Source organism: Xyrauchen texanus, chromosome 6, assembly GCF_025860055.1.
Source record: "Xyrauchen texanus isolate HMW12.3.18 chromosome 6, RBS_HiC_50CHRs, whole genome shotgun sequence".
Lineage (NCBI taxonomy): Eukaryota > Metazoa > Chordata > Actinopteri > Cypriniformes > Catostomidae > Xyrauchen > Xyrauchen texanus.
The window spans coordinates 32,324,171-32,342,061 of NC_068281.1; the positions used below are offsets into that span (position 1 = coordinate 32,324,171).

A 17,891-nucleotide genomic window follows, 5' to 3' on the forward strand; every position below is an offset into this window, starting at 1 on the left:
TACGGGAGATTGTATTCACATGTAGCACACAGCCAGTACTTGCCAGAAATTCCTGCAGTTCCTTTAATGTTTCTGTAGGCCTCTTGGTCTCCTCCCTGACCAGTTTTCTTCTCGTCTTTTCATCAATTTTGGATGACGTCCAGTTCTTGGTAATGTCTCTGTTGTGCCATATTTTATCCACTTGATGATGACTGTCTTCACTGTGTTCCATGGTATATCTAATGCTTTGGAAATTCTTTTGTATCCTTCTCCTGACTGATATCTTTCAACAATGAGATCCCTCTGATGCTTTGGAAGCTCTCTGCGGACCATGGCTTTTGCTCTGAGATGCAACTAAGCTGAACTTTATTTGTGATTAATCCGAGTCACTTTAAATGATGGCAGGTGTGTGATGACTTCTATTTAACATGAGTTTGAATGTGAGTGGTTAATTCTGAACACAAGTAAGTGAGGATGAGAGCAGGCTTCACTCAGTGTATATAATGAATTTTAAGAGTGCTGGCCTAAAAGATAACATATAAAATGGAAAAAGTGGCCGCACTGTGCATATATTGTTATGGCACACTGAAGAAGGCACACGCCGTAACGCGTCTGTGCAAAATAAACAATATATGCATAGTGCGGCCACTTTTTCTATTTTAATTCTGAACACAGCCACATCCCCAGTTATAAGAGGGTGTGCACACTTATGCAACCAGGTTATTGTAAGGTTTTTAATTAAAAAAAAATTTCCCCCATGAAGATATCAGTTTGTTTTTCAATTGAATTGTTCACATTATAGGTTACATTAAAGATGGAAAAACTTCTGACATGATTTATCTTTGTCTCATTCTTGTATATCACAAAAACCTGGTATTTTAACAGGGGTGTGTAGACTTTTTATATCCACTGTACATATACTCAATTTTAAATAAATAGTTTCATAATTTTCTATCGTTTTTTCCCTTCTTTTTTCGATCACGTAATTTGCAATGCATTACGAGATTGCATTTCATTCCCTATTAAAAACATGAAAGGGAAAAATCTGGAACCAAGATGGCTGAAAATGTTGGCTGGCACTGTTGTACCCTCTTTTGGCCGATTCATCCGTGCATGTCATTCAAACAGAAAGAAAATGTTGTCTCTGTAATCTTTCATCAAAATGTAATATCTTGCAAAACATCTGAAAACTCTTTGCTTTTCGGTGGATGTCACAAAGCCCTCTCAAGGATTGAAAACCCTTCCCCTCCAATCACCTGTCATACACATTGACAATCCAATCAATTCCCAATTTATAAAATGAAGTGCTGCCCTTCAATTTTTTTTCTTGTTTGAATATCCTGTTGGAAAAGAGTCACATTACTGAAGTAAAATGTGTTGCAAATGCAGTTTTATGTTTACTTTAAATCCTTTAAATGTCTATAAAGTCTTTCAATTACTTTTCCACATTGTGTATTGTTTGGTGGCAATTAGTCAAAAGCAGCTGGATTTGATTTTCCATTTATGACACATTTTTATTCAAATAGTTGAATAATGCAAAGGTCCACTTTTTCACTAAAATGATACCAGGAAAAACATCCTATATTTTCCTTAGAACCACATGCCATATAGGAGTTATCTGTTTTAGTGCTATTTACTAGAATAAGAGGATGGTTTTTGACATTTAGAAAGTTCAGGAGGATGATTGTTTGTAATTTAAAGAAATATAATAGTTAGGATAAAAATATATAGGTAAAAACGCTTTTACATTTGTCAGTAAATCTGATGTCTAATGGTGCTGTGTGTTTTAAGAAGTCCTGTGCAATAAACTTCTCTTCTGCATTGCCTCTCATCTCCTAACTCTGCCCCCCGCAGTGCCTGGCAAGCCCACCATGATCATCAGCACAACCATCGGCAACACAGCTTTAATCCAGTGGCAGACTCCTAAGGAGATGGTAGGTGAGTTGATTGGCTACCGACTGCGGTACAAGCGTCTGGAGGAAGAGACTTATGAAGTCCGTGAGTTTGCACGCATGGATGTCCACTACACTGCCACAGACCTGCACAAGGGCACAACCTACAGTTTTCACTTGAGCGCCAGGAACCGAGCGGGAGTGGGAGAAGAGTACATCAAAGAGATCAGCACTCCGGAGGATGTGCCCAGCGGGTTCCCAATAAATCTGCGCGTTGTGGGCCTGACAACCTCCACAACCCGTCTGGCCTGGGACCCCCCTGCCTTGCCTGAGCGGAACGGCCGAATCACACAATACATAGTTGTATACCGTGACATCAACAGCAAGCAGAACAACACCAACCGTACCTCCGACACCCAGATGACCATCCAGGGGCTTCGACCAGACACCACTTATGATATCCGTGTACAAGCCTTTACCAGCAAAGGAGGGGGTCCCATTAGCCCAAGCATCCAGAGCAGGACCATGTCTACATCACCTGGTTGGTGTTTAGACTGCTTTACTCAAATCATAATCAGTATTTCTTTTGTCTTTTTTTAAAAGTTAAAATATGTAAACATATTTTATGTAAACATATGATATGTAAACAAAACAAAAAGCAAAATGATTGTATTTTTTTAAGCATAAATCTATCAAAATTTTGTTTACATTTTACTTTTTTCAGTTAAGCTTACTGCTAGAAAAAATTCACTTAATTATTGTATTTTTTTAACAAGTCTTATTATACTACATAATTTTGCTTCAAGTAAATGTATCTTCATTTAAGGATATTTTTTACTGGAAAGCAAGTCAAAAAATTATTAATAAAATATTTTTGGCTGTATATTTAAAAATGTTTAAACACAGAAATTCTACTTTTATCCCTCTATGCAGGGCAAGCTGTTCATTATTATTGTGATTTGAAGTCATGCTCATTTGAATGCACCTTATGCACTTTATTTAGCACATACTGCACACAATTCCCACTGATGTTGGGCATACCGAAAAGATTGTGTCCTCAAAACACCACCTGTGTTATTACACATGAACTTGTCCACTTTCATCACAACACATTTGGAATTGCAATGAAATTTCTCTGTCCTCTTTTTAGTCACAGCAGTTGCTGTCCATCAAAGTCACATTAAAATCACTAGATAAACAACAAAGGTTATTATGTTGTCACATAACACACGCTTGACATGCCACAACCAATTTTCCACACTCATATTAACATGAAGAAAATGTGCCTTACAATAGAAAATTAAAAATCCAGTTATCCTCACATTGGGGGTCTATTTTAAGGCTAACAGAGAAATCTTTCAAATGAAGTTTACTTGATATGCAACATTCAAGTGGGCTTCAAAGCTGTCCTTTTAGTTTAGAACAGCTACTAAGCAGGGTTTCTAGAGTTTTGAGGTTTCCTTTCAGTAGAGGAGGTGCAGAAAGTATGACAATTTGAGTTGAATTTCCTGCTTCAATAATGGCATATATTGTATTTGCCAGTTAACATGATAGTGTACTCCAAAAGAAGCATAATATGTATTTCTTTCTTTATTAAAAAATTATATTAAGAATTTTATTGAGAAATAAACATTTAATATAGTAGTCAAGTCAATTAATTTTTATTTGTATAACGAGTTTCACAACACACATCGTTTCAAAGCAGCTTTACAGAAGATCAGGCATTAACAGAAAATAAAACCGTAATATCTATAAAGACTTTGTCATTATTGTGTAGTTTGATTAAATATTATAGTAAATTGTGTATAAAAATAAATTATTAAATAATAATTGTATTTTTAGCCCCAGTGAGTAAGCCGAAGGCGACTGTGTCAAGGAACACAAAACTCCGTAAGATGTTGGTTAATGGAGAAAAATAACCTTGGGAGAAACCAGACTCATTGTGGGGGCCAGTTCCCCTCTGGCTAACAGCATGAATATAATGCCAAATTATTATTATTTTATTTGTATTATTTCAGTATCATTGAAGTACACGTAATTAAACATACCTTCATTAAACAATCCCTTTGTATTCCATTGAATCAATTTAACAAAACAGAGCTAATACATTTACATTTTGAAATCGTTGTTTTTGTCCAATAGCATTTGCCACAAGTTTTGCTGTCAAAGCTGTGATGAAAACATCGGTCCTTCTCACCTGGGAGGTTCCAGAAAACTACAAATCACATGTGCCTTTTAAGGTGAGACCTCACTAAAGTACATCTTCTCCTAAACTGGGCTAATTTAGAATGTTAAACACATTAAAAGGTGTACATCTCAAACATTTATATTTGTGCCTGTTTTATGAAACTTAGCCTTGCAAAAACAGTTTGGGAGGCAGATGTATAATCTAATTCTTATACACACGATTAGACTTTAACAGCTGTAAATGTGTTACTAATTATAATGCTTCTAACTTCTGATTCTGTAAATTCACATGCAGTTCAGAGAAGGTATTGCTATTGGTCATCATGCTCAAACACTGAAAACTCTCCAGTGTACTTGACAGTCTGTCTGTGTGGCTTCTCTGCCATACCAGAAATGTCCTTATGTTCCAAGCACAGAAAACCACATACAGTTTCCATCCATCATGTGACTGCTTGGGGATTGGTCTGTTTATGCTATCAAACTCTTTATGTGGGTTCATTTAAATGAAACTGAATAAAAAAAGACTAACAAAGGTAGGTCATTTTAAAGGGACTGTTAAATTTGAGCTGTGCAACCTGTGAATGTGAACATCTCCCTCCTGTAGATCCTGTATAACCAGCAGAGTGTGGAGGTGCAGGGCAACCTGAAGAGGAAGCTGATCACGAGACTTCAGCCGGATACGGACTACTCCTTCATGCTAATGAGCCGAGGGAACAGCGCTGGCGGTCTTCAGCAGCAAGTCTCCATTCGCACCGCCCCAGACCTGTTCAAAACCAAACCAGCCCTGTATAAACCAGACCAGACCAGCAATGGTAAACTCACCATCAACCTGCCCAAAGTGCCCACGACAGCTCCTGTCAGGTCAGTACACCAGGAACCTGACATACATTACTATCGCTTTTATTATGACATGAATCAATACATAAATGGATTAACGTTCAGTTATTAGCTTTAATTTACCTTTGAGCAAATGTAGATGTCATTGCAAATGTTATATGGTCATCTGAGAATGAGGGCTGATATTTTAATCGAGAACATGCTCTTCTCCAGATTTATTTAAAGATTTGTTTCTCCTCTCTGGGTAACTCGTGTCACTATTACAGATGACTTGTTTTACATTTTGATAAAATCCATCTTAATAGTACACAAACACACATTACATCCACAGGCTGTCATTGGAAAATAGCAAGTGCATGTCAGATTAATAGCAGCAGGGCAAGAGTTGTTAAGAAAAGATTGGTCAGAAGTGCTTTTAAGGCAGGGCTTAGTCAATTGGTCAAAATTAATCAAACAAAAATTTGTTTTAATTAGTTTCCAGAAATCACAAATGACTCACATTGGTCTTAAATGTTGGAAACCCTTAATAGGTAAATAATTGTCTTGATTTGACTCACTAAATTTTAGATTTTGTTAGAATAATACTTCACCAGTTTGACAGAACAGTACTATTTGCCAGTAGGGTAGGAAAAATACAATTAATTCAAAGGGGATACATACATTTTTCTTTCCCCACTGACAAATAATCCAGGTTTCATGCCCTTTTTGTCTCCATGACCTTTCAAGATTTCTGGAAACCAATTTTTTAAAACTCATCTTGATTCAAATTGATTCATTAATGAGTAATTATGCCATTTGTCTAAAAAGAACTGTCTCAAAAGAAGGATTTACTCACAAATCGGACATCACTATGGCTTGTGAGCAAGTTCTGCTCTACATGTGCTCTAACCAAGAGCAATTTATAGGTGATTAAATATTGTAGACTAACTAGAAAATAATCTTTTACCTATAGACATTTCCATGAAAACCTTTCCATGACTTTTACAATTTTGTTAATTTCCATGGCTTTCCCAGTCCTGGAAAACACATTTTAAATTTATGTTTCTAGGTTTGCCATGACCAAGGGACTTTTTTATTTTTTAAGCATAAACCTCACAAAATGTTGTTAGATATCTCTGAAAACAAGACTTTACATCAAGTGTAATTTTACTTCACAAGGAAATAATATCTTGTTTTAAAGGAATAGTTCAACCTTTCACTCAACCTCAGGCCATCCAAGATGTGAATGACTTTCTCTTCTGCAGAACACAAAGATTTTTAAAATGAAGATCTCAGCTCTGTTGGTCCATATAATACAAGTGAATGGTCACCAGAACTTTGAATCTCCAAAAAACACATAAAGGCAGCATAAATGTAATCCATTGACTCCATTAGTTAAATCCATGTCTTTAGAAGTGATAAAATAGGTGTGGGTGAGAAACCGATCAGTATTTTAGTAATTTTGACTATAAATCTCCACTTTCACATTCTTCCTCTTTTTGTTTTTTGGTAATTTGCATTGTTCGTGCATATCGCCACCTACTGGTTGGGGCCGATCAAAGGTGGATCTGTATATTACAAATAAGGCTGGTAAAAAAATGTTTTCTTTTACAAATCACGATTCTTGACCAAATCGATTTTGAAATCGTCTCCCTAATGAAAAATTATTTTTTTTACAATTAAAAAACAAACAAATACATCTTTATCGTAATGCTACAATAACTAATAGATAAGTATAGGAAGCTATATTTGTGCAGAGTTACACATCAACAGGTTTTCTCTATGAGAAGTTTTGTCTCTTTAATTCTTTACGTTTAGTCATTTAATGGAGTGGTTCTCAATCAGGGGGCCACAACCCACTAGGGGGCTTCAGCACACTTCCATCATGGCCTCAAGATGACTTAAAATTAATTTAAAATAAGAAATATTAAAATAATCCAACTTAATTAAAATACTAAAAATACATTCAGATGTATGCCAACAAATTATAAGCAAACTCTTTCTGAAACTTCTAGAATAAATTAAAAAAAAATGTATCAGACACATCTAGTTTTGAGTGAGGGGGGCCTTCAAACAATGTCTTGGACAGTGGGGGGCCTTGGAGTCAAAAAGGTTGAGAAACACTGATTTAATGCACCGCTGCTACAGCCATCAAGTGTCGTTTGTTCACTGTTGAACCTCAAAGTCCTCTGCTGTGATCAATGTTTCTGTTATTATCCATAATGCAAAAGTTTATTTGAGAGGTTTTGTGGAAAGTATTTGTCAGAAGTGATTCTGCAGATTCTATCAAACACTGCTTTATTAAATGGTTTAGCTGTAAAAAAGCGTATAAACTGTTGGATGTTTATAAAATATATCGCACCCCTGCCATATTTATAATCTAACAGCCAGGGTTTTCATTTGCAGTGGTGCATAATTTTGCACATTTACCCGCCACTGTCAACAAGAAATGCCGCTAGACACAAAGACGCATGCTTGAGGAAACACGATTGATTATATTTTGAAAAACAGATGAAAGACATGCCGGCGATGCATGTGTCTGATTTGCTTTTTTGTTCAGAAGTTCATTTGCGCTTTGGGGCCAACACACGCAGTGATATCGTGTTTCGTGGAACACACAAATTGTGAGTTCTGACTTTTTTCTTCAGTCATCTTGCAGCAGTTTGTAAGAATAGAGTTGTCTATGAGAACGCTGCATAGGATCTCAGACTATCCAAGACTATTCCTATCATATTCAAATAACATGCAACAACATTGGGACTACTGGTGAATTGTCGTGTGTGTCAGAATTCAGTACAGCCCCAGAAATGGTTCTTGAAGAAGTTTACTCTTTAGCCTCCATTTGTATGCTGCCAAATTTTCATTATGATAATAGTAATAGCCTATGGTATTAAATGTTTGTAACAGGAGGCGGGAACCGGCTGAACAGTCAATGTAAAGTTTAATTATATAAACTTAAAACTACATAAAACATAAGCACACACATGCAACGTATCCGTGTGTCTCTCTCTCTCAAACTAGCATCTCCAGCTGCCCTTTATCTCGCTCTCCCGCTGATCAGCAGATTCAGCGCCGGCCGTACTCCATCACGGCCCGGCCACACCTTTCTCCTCCACACTCTCCTCTTCTAAAATAGCATGTGGCACTGGTCGATTGGTAGTTTTAACTTGGTAGTTTTGCACATTCCTACCTTTTACATGCAAATTACAGAGTGAAAACGATTATCATTTCAGAGAAAACTGTTCTTCCATATAGATTTGTTTCTGAGAAAAAAGAACTTAACGTTTTTATCACTTACAGAATAGCAATATTACAATACATATTGAATCGGCTAGGAAATATCATTGTAAAATGAAATTGGGAGGTCTGTGGCAATTCCCAGCCCTAGTGAAAAATTACTTAACTATTGATCTGTTTTCCACCCACACATATATCGCTTCTGAATGTATAGATTTAACCACTGGAGTCTTATGGATCACTTTTATGCTGCCTTTATGTGCTTTTGGAGCGTCATTGTTCTGATCACATTCACTTGAATTGTATGGACATACAGAGATGTTCTTATAAAAATCTTTGTTTGTGTTCTGCAGAAGAAAGAAAGTCATTAACATCTTGGTTAGCATTATGGTGATTAAATGATGAGAGAACTATTCCTTTAAGAATCTATTGATATTTTTACTGGACAACAAGGAACAAACTGAGTATGGAAAATGATTTTTTGCCATGTAGTTAGCAAAATTTTAGAAAAAGAAAGTTAAGATAGAAAGTGCACATTATACGAAGGATCTAGTGTTGTTAGATTTCCCTTTATTTAAACTTCATAAATCTAAATGCATACAGTAAAACTGCCCAAAGTATCGCCCGAAGTTCAGGTCAGTGACGCCATGCTTTTCCGTTCTGCAATGTAGCTTACACACCATTACCATGCAATTATTCCCTCCTCAACGCCGAACACTCAGACAGAATCTACCCACCTCAGCAAACAACCTTCCTGCCAACACTGCACACTCCAGCTGCTTTTTAAACCCTACTGTATTTCAGCTTTAAATTTGACCTTTTGAAGGAAAGTGCTGGATTTTTCAAACTACCAGAAGGTCCTTGTCAGGCAAAGTGACATCGGCATGTTTTTGCGTTAGTCTCCACAGAGCTATGTGCTAAAGGATGAGGCGTGAAGGAATGCTTTGAAATCAATAATGGAGAGAGTGCTGCCAGACAGACTGTTTTCTATTTTAGCTGAGGGGGAAGATGTATCTAAAGCTCCTGGTTTGAGACCACATAAAGTTCAGCCTGTCATGATGGTGGATATGGACACATTGTGCTCTTAGAAAGCAGACATGTTACTCTGTTTGTCATGTTCTTCTGCGACAGAGAGCCCATCATTACAGCTAAGTGCTCTCCACCTGGCTTTGGTGGAGGCCCTTTGTTTATCATACTGCTTAAATGTGTCATCATAACTTATGCATGAGAATGGGCTCTTATGTTAATATGCAATTTTCAACACTTAATTTTTAATGAATGAAGAGGTAATGGAGGAATTGAGGAGATATTCCCTTGCAATAATTACAGTGGCCCCGAAAATTTCATTTGGACACTTAAGCTATACTGAACAATGTGCTGTATAAATGTCTTTGCATTATATAACAAAATAGCAACCTAAGTGGCATTTATTTTATAGAAATAAAGAACAAATGCACTTTTCAAGTAAACCATTTCACAAAAAGATATAAATGATAAAAAAAAAAAAGATATATTGTTCAAAATTGAGACACAAATTTTTTCCAATGCAATGACATTTAGACATTAAGAACTAGGGGTGGGTAAAAATATTTTTTTAATGATTTGCAATCTTCATTTGAACGATATTGATTCTTAAATCCCTAGATCAATCTTTCATTCAATGTGCAACCCTCTTCTACAACGAGAGGAAATCACTCTCATTTGCAACCAAATTTTGCACTATGCAACTAAAGCCTCGGCTTTAGGGGGTCGGCCACCTATTATATCATACATTACGAGTCCTCTCTTGTTAACATGTACTCATTTAAAGACACTGTTTACAGAAATTAAATTTTTTATTAAAGAGACAGAACCGGTTTTAACACGTGTTCAACAAATCAATGTAAATACTTGTAAATAGAAAAAAAATACTCAACTTATAAGATCTTATTTATTGATTGTGTACATGTATTTGTTCATTTTTAAAAAGCCAAAATGTGACCAAAATCATGAAAAAGTAATGCATTATAATTAGTCAAATTCATATTTTCCTAATGTACCTAGTTAAAGTGTCCCCTGTACAGCATTAGCTGGGAGATAATGTATTTTATATGAAATAAATGGGACATTATAACTAAAATAAACCATATGAATCGATATTGAATCGAGTCGGAATCGAATTAAAAGCTTGTAAATCGGAATTGAATTGAATCGGGAAATATATATCAATACCCAGCCCTATTAAGAACTGCCTTAAAGGGATAGTTCACCCAAATACTCACCCTTATTTCAAACCTGACTCTCTTCCTTCCATGGAGCACAAGGAGACACTTTTGAAGATTGTTGATGCTGCTCTTGTCTATTCAATGAAAGTGAAGTGACTGAGGCTGTCAGTCCCTGACATTCTGCCTAACTTCACTTGTTGTTTTCCATGGATGAAAATAACTGTTATACAGGTTTGGACCAATATGAGGGTGAGTAAATGATGACAGAATATTTATTTTGTGTGAAGTGTCCAAAAGTGCCCAATTTTGGTTTGGGGCCACTGTGTGTTGTTTGTGAGTCATGCTTTCCCACAGCCAATGTTCCCTGAAAAGAAATACAACTAAATTGTGACTGAGCCTCAAAAAACCTGAAGATTTCTTCACTGACCTATTGGTCGTTGACAAAATTACAGCTGGTGCCGTGTGGTACAAAAAAAAAAAACCTTCACACCTTGTTGCCAATCTCAGAAGAGAACAGGGCTGCGCTCCGGAGTGCCATTTTGATTGGTAAAAAATTACCAGAGTGTTGAGGATGAGACAGTCTTGGAAAAGATTGGCATTTGGAGTGCCGCTGATTGATGTGGGATTTCTTGTAAAACACAGCGCTTCATTCTTCAGTAATGGCAGAGCTCGGATTCACGAGGAGAAATGGGAGAGTTTTGAAGCTGATTTTAAAAGTGGCTCTCGTGGCAGACTCCAGCCAAATTAAAATCTCAGCCTCAGCCATATTATTAGTATCCCTGTGCCACTCTCCTTTAGATACACTTGTCCATACCACCAGACACTTCTCAAAGATTAAACTGATTATTCAGAACCAGTTGTGTTGAAATGATTAACTGAAGCCGTTTCCCAGAAAGGAAGTCATCTGTTTTTTTACACTCACACCTTGAATGGGCCATATTACACTTTATATTTTCTACCAGCTGAAATCTACAACGTTTCTACATTACAGTACAGATCTACTGTACACTGTTAATTTAAAATGGAATTAAATGGGGCCATATATATACAGTGTATATATATATTGTATTTTATTATTATTTTTATATATTTATTTTTTACTTTTTTCATATAACCCTAATCATATTGATGTGGTATTAAAACTTTTCAATTTAAAGGAATGTTCTGGGTTCATTACAATTGATTGAGTTGCAAGTGGCATAATGGTGATTGCCACAAAAATAATTTTGACGAGTCCATCGTTTATTATATTAAAAAAAGACACTAAAAATTATACAACCCCAATTCCGAAAAAGTTGTGACAGTATGAAAATGGGAAACATTGTTCTCAAAGTGCTGGATTATTTGCTGAAGCATCTGTTGGACAATTGACAAGTCTTGAACAATCCTTGCTCTTGAAGGACGGTTTTTGGAGGCTCCTTATACAGTATACAGTATATTATTTCACAATTGCATCACCTGTTTATCATCTCTTGTTTCACATCACCTTGTCATTTTAACTCATCAAATTGTTATCAGTCTTAAATTACCCCGGTCTCAACTTTTAGAGCATGTTGCAATCATCTGATTTTAAATTACTGTACATTTTGAAATTGAATGAATGAAATTCACAAGGTGAAACATCATATTATGTGTAGTTGTAGTGCTTTCAACATAGCAAAGGGTGAATTTAATTAACAAATCACTCCTTTTTCTTTTTATTAGCATTTTTCATACTGTCCCAACTTGCTTTGTAATTCTCTCATCATTTACTCACCATTATGTTATAACTTTTATGACTATTTGTTCTTTTGCTGAAGACAAACTAAGATATTTTAATGGAGATCTGAGGTGTTTTTGTCCATACAATCCAAGTCATTGAGGCCAGCACTTTCAAGCTCCCAAAAGGACACAACAGCATTGTTAAGGAAGTGTAATCAGGATATAAACACCTCAAATCTCCACCAATAATTATTTGTTTGTGTTCTACAGTAGAAAGAAAGTCATATGAGTTTGAGGCAGCATAATGGTTAGTCAATAATTAGGGAATCATTTTTCGGTGAACCATTCATTTAAAATGGAATGAAATGGGGCCATTTTTGGTGATAGCATTATGCTATACTGTAAATGTAGTGGATTCAGCTTACCTTGTATTGAACCTGGAACATTCCTTTAATTCACCATTTATGGCTCACCATTTAATTCCTCTTAAGAGTCTTAAAATGTTATTCCTGTAAACATGAAGAGACTGTGAGACCAGTAAAGGTATATGTTAATATTGTTGCTTTCTGAATAGGTGGTACTACATTGTGGTTGTGCCGGAATCTCTTATAGCTTCACGAAAGTGGGCAAACCCTGATGAAATGGAGCTTGATGAGGTGAGGTGTTTTTGTTTTTTGTACTATTAGCTATTTGTAAATATGTTAATAATAGACCACAGTGATCATTTCTTTCTAGTCATACCATTTCTGTGTATTAAAGATTAGTGTTTTCATTCAGAGGCAAAGAAAAAAATGTCTAACACAAAGTCAATCACAGTTTTCTGAATTCTTCCTCTCCTAAGCTTCTGGAGTCTAGTGAAGGAGCTCAGCTCAGGAGACGACGTCACACAGACACCGTTAGGCCGTACATCACCGCTAAGCTTGCTACCCTCCCAGACACCTTCACTCTGGGCGATGAGAAGACGTACAACAACTTTTACAATCATCCTGTTCCTAACAGCCAACCCTACCTGTGCTTTGTCATGGCCGAACTCAAGGACCAGTACCCTGTTACTGGCTACGAGAAGCAGGTACTTCAGTTTGCTTGTAGAGCCCACTCTGACAATGCTGCACCCACTTCAACACACCACATTTCAACATAGCTTACCTGTAATGTGCATGCACCATCCCCAACTCACTAAAAGCATGCTGTATTCATAATGACAAGTCAGTTTTAGCGCATGTTTGTTTGTACCAAATAGAGGTCTAAAATACTTGAAGAAAGCTATTCCGTTAGCATTCCCATTCATCTCAGAGGCAGAGTCTCAAGCTCTTCACTGGCTACTATTGTGTGCCTAAACATCAAAGGCAGCAGACTGGGAAAAAAGTCAATTTTGTGCTTTTAAAGGAATAGTTTAGCCTACCCAAAAATTACAATTGTCATTAATTACTAACCTTCATTGTCATTCAAAACCTGTAGCAGTTTCTTTCTTCTGCGGAACACAAATGGAGATATTTAAAACATTTTGCAATCCCTGATTTCCAGTCAATGGCAGTTGATAGTGACTCACTTTAAAACTTAGTTGTCCAAGCGACTCGTGCAATATATTTCAAGTCTTTTGAAGGCATACAATAAGTTTTGGTGAGAAACAACTCAAAATGTATTTCTTTTTTCAGTGAAAGTCCTGAATTCTGTCATAGCCCTCCAAAAATATCAGTCACTAGCAACACATTTACTACAATATAATGAAGTATTTGCCATTTATATGTTGCTTGCAAAAAATATTTAATCTTAATTCATGGCTACTTTTAAATGGCTGTCAATGAAGAAAGATGCTTTTTGCCTCCCAATTGGTCTAGTTTCCGCATTGACCAGATGGGGTTAACTGTCCATACTAACCAGCCAAAGCCTGACCCCTTGATTTGTTGTGTTTGCTGCCTTTTTTTATCTTAGACAGTTCAGCTGCTCAGGCACTTTCGGAGTCAATTGCATAACACTAATACTACGATGACTCCATGTGAGTCTTGCCAAAGCGTTCTTCTAATAAGGAGCAAAGCTCAGTAAGCTTTGTTTGTCAAACAAGCATTAGCTTAAACGCCTCGACGATTCCCTGTGCCCCCCTCGCGTTATATTATCATAATATATAAATAATCATGGCTGAAAGTTATAGCCCGGATGTCCAGAGGGCCAGTTGGATAACTATTCATAATTTCCTATCGTGGTCGCGTCAGCAGTTTTTTTCACATTGAGCTGCTCCATCTCATCGTGGTGGAAAGAACAGGAGAATGGATTTGTGCAGCAGGGCTTTGGGAGCACGGAAGCTTGTCCTAATTCCCTTGAAGCTGAGTCTTAAATATCCCTAAAGCTTAGGAATTAATCTGTCTTCCTTGCTTTATGACGAAAATAGGGGGACAGCTTCCTAACTCAGCACTTCAAAGGCCCTGCCGCCCCTCCTTTGCTTAACCCTGTCAACATCTCCGGCCCCCTCATTCATTCGGACTCCTGAACACCGAAACCTCTCAGAGACTGTCCTGGAACATAGAGACTGTGGATGCACATGCATGCTTGTTTAACTAATGAAGATTAAGCAAGCTTATTGACAATTTGAGAATGATTAGTTGAGTATGCAAGGTTTGAAAGAACAAGCCTACGCCTGTGTCCGTCGCCAAAGAGTGCTTTCTCGTAGGAACACCCAACGGCCTCTGCCTTCCGCATCTGGCCCCTTTATTGGGTTCTCCAGTAGCTCTCATGCCACAGAGCTGTCTTAGAAAAAGAATGAACATCTTGGATGTGAACCAAGCTCCAACACAGCTTCTCACTTGAAAGGTGAAATAGCACCTGTTAATAAAACGCGAAGAATTACCTGTAACTCATTTGGTAGCTTAATGCGAGGAATATTTCACATGTGTCACCACAAAGAGTAGAGAAAAAACCTGAGGCATCCTAGATAATCTACTGATGATCAATTTTCCACTGAAGTAAAAGTCATTAGAAGACATGCAAGTAGCGACAGCTTGTATGTCTTTGATTTGTGTCGCCTACATATGCTTGCATCAGTGTCATATTATCATTCTTAAAATTCGATTTAAACAATTATGCAGCAGTCCTAATAAAGTTACCATTCAACTGACAAACAAAACAAAGTCATTTTTTTACTCACATTTGGCACTTGCGAGTGTTACATTTGGACCTTGACTGTTAAGGTCTGACTGGTGTTGAAACTATAGACAGTGTTGTTAATAATTCCAAGTGTGTCTCAGTGCACCAGAACGACTGGAAGGCCATGTCTATGGAGTAAAAAATGGAAACGAGAAAGGAACAGAGAGAGAAAGAATGTCTTTGTGTACAAGCATCACCCAAGGCAGATAAACAAGCCAAGGAGTGTGTGAAATCGCATGCTAGATTGAGTGTGTAAACAGAATCATTGTAAGCAGGTGTAGACAAGGAAGCTTAAGATGTTATGACGAATGTGAGCAAAACAAGATAGAGAGATGGGTTAGAGAGAAAGAGAGTTGTTAGGCTGTCCAACAGTCCAGCAGAGAGAGAACATTGGGGCAGGGTTTTTCAAAAGGACCCACAAATATGATGATCACCATGTGAGGGACCCCCTCATTAAATTATAAGAAAGCTGTATATTGTCATTGATAAAGACCTATTTAATCTGTGTCAGAAAAATTGTGAGCATGATATTATAAAGATAACATTTTGTTTGCAAGAATGAAATAACTGGCTTTTGTATTGTCATTGTTCTAAAGCCAAACAAATTCAACTGAAAAATTAAATTTTTTAATATTCACGTTGTTTTTAATTGACAGCGTAAATTCTTTTAACTCACTACTAGAGTTATGTTTGATGTATAAATCTCAAGACATTTTAAATTTTTGTTATAAATATTTGTTTATTATTATATTATGTAATACATTTGTGTATATAATAAATATTGTTCCAAAACAGCTTTACAAAGAATATTGCCTTAATGTATTGCCTCCCAAAAAATTATTTTCTTACTCAGTTTTTTATTTGTATTTTTCAGTACAAAATATCCTTAAAACAAGAATACAATAATCAAATAAACAAAGATATTAAGTCTGATTTATGCTTAAAAAAAGAGGGAAAAATGCCCAAAAAAAAATTCTTGCCCCATTGAAATTTAATTTTTTTTTTTTTTCGTGTATTAAGCAAAACGTTTGCTTAAACATCAAACAAAATTATTTTTCTGCATTGGAACAATCATTGACTTTTCCAAGGTCCCATGGGAACCCAGGTTGGAAACCCCTGCATTAGAGAACAGTGTGCTGCGTGTTAAAAAATAAAGTGAAGAGAAAAGAAAAATCAAAAGAGAGAGAGAGAGTTAGCTGGCTGGCTGGTGAAGTTAGGGAGAGCCTGTGGCGGCCGAGCTGTTTCTGCCAGATAAAGTGTTTATATTAGCAGAATGCCCGCGCTGAGAATGCAGCGCTGAGATGATGTCGTTAACCCTTGTCTGCTGCCTCAGGGACACATACCCATCCTTATCTACTCAATGTAGTCACATTTAACATTCGCGTTTGATTTTTTTATTTATTTATTTTTTTAAATACTAATGTAGGACACATTAGTGACATTAACTGCCTTTAACACATCATACTCAAATTGCATTAAAGTGCTCTAGGAAACATTTTCACCTTCTAAGCAGTAGATATCCAGCAGCAGAAAAGGTGACCGCTCCATCTGCTAAAATGAATTTCACCACACACGCATGATCAACACAGACACGGGAGACAGGAGAGAGAGAGAGAGACAGGAGAGAGAGAGAGAGAGAGAGAGAGAGAGAGAGTGAGTGCCAGTAGTGTCGAAGGAATAAAACATAGGGAGTGTTTTCAAAGGATTGATGAAGGAATCTCACAAAGAAATGTTCAGATCATATTTCATTATATAGAAAACCAGGTTTTTCATATATTAAAACATAAGATAAATAAAACAGCTTGGGTTTACAGCTGGTGGACCTGATTTCGACCTGTCAAGCTTGTTAAAGCTAGTAGACCACCTTGTACTTTTCATGGTTTAGATACCATGAACCATACATTGTTCTGTTCATGTACAACATATCATACCATGAACACCTTAAGCTGGAACAACCCATATTTCAAGCAGGGTAAGTGAGACGATACATTTTTCCCCTATTCCAAAAAAAAAATAAAATTCCAGTATTTTCCAAGTATAACACACACACACAACCACCCACACTCACATAAACCACCACATTAACAGTTCGATTGTCATATCAACAGCAGCAATAATACGTCTTCGTGACTTTGAGTCTCCTCAAGCTAATATCCTGCTTATCTCTTCAATTCATATCTCTGCGCTAATAGAGGAGTCATGCTGATCTGAGCTAGTGATCCGGATTATAACGCCCCACTCTGCTGTGAAGGTAGGAAGAGAGAGAGAGAGAGAGAGAGAGAGGGGAAGACGAAGGGTCATCAGGGAACTGGTGTCTATGTGGATGCCCTCTCCCAATACAGATAAAGGAAGCGGTAGTAACACCATATTTCCTCAACCCTTTTTCTTTCCCTCTCTCTCTCCTTCTCTCTCTCTCTCTTCCACTTTTACTGTTTGTTTTCATCTCAGGCTCTTTTTGAGGCAGAATTTGAACCTGTCCCAGGGCACATGCAGAGAAGAGGCCACAGCAGGGAGATGTCTAATTCAAGTCCCTTCACACAGGCTCCTTTTGCTTCCTGTCTCACCCTCCTTCCCTGCAGCTCACCATCACCATGGTTTGAGCACTAATGAAGAGGATATGATTCCCTTCCTCTGCTTCCCATTTTTCAAAGGCACAGAGTGAGAGAAAGAGTCTTGCTCTCGCTCTGTTGTTTTTTTTACACCTCTGCGTATGTGCTCTTCCATCGCATTCATTCCC

The 17,891-nt window shown here is 37.0% G+C and overlaps 1 protein-coding gene across 5 annotated transcripts in view; it reads left to right on the plus strand.

Annotated features, from left to right (window-relative positions):
* The window catches only part of LOC127644694 (receptor-type tyrosine-protein phosphatase F-like), a 279,674-nt gene that overhangs the window by 218,149 nt on the left and 43,634 nt on the right, over positions 1 to 17,891 (plus strand). For all 5 annotated transcript variants that reach the window (XM_052128010.1, XM_052128009.1, XM_052128011.1 and 2 more), the window contains 5 exons: positions 1,834 to 2,412; positions 4,014 to 4,111; positions 4,663 to 4,919; positions 12,591 to 12,672; positions 12,858 to 13,085. In XM_052128010.1, the coding sequence (XP_051983970.1) occupies positions 1,834 to 2,412; positions 4,014 to 4,111; positions 4,663 to 4,919; positions 12,591 to 12,672; positions 12,858 to 13,085 (1,244 nt within the window). The remainder of the gene's footprint in view (positions 1 to 1,833; positions 2,413 to 4,013; positions 4,112 to 4,662; positions 4,920 to 12,590; positions 12,673 to 12,857; positions 13,086 to 17,891) is intronic.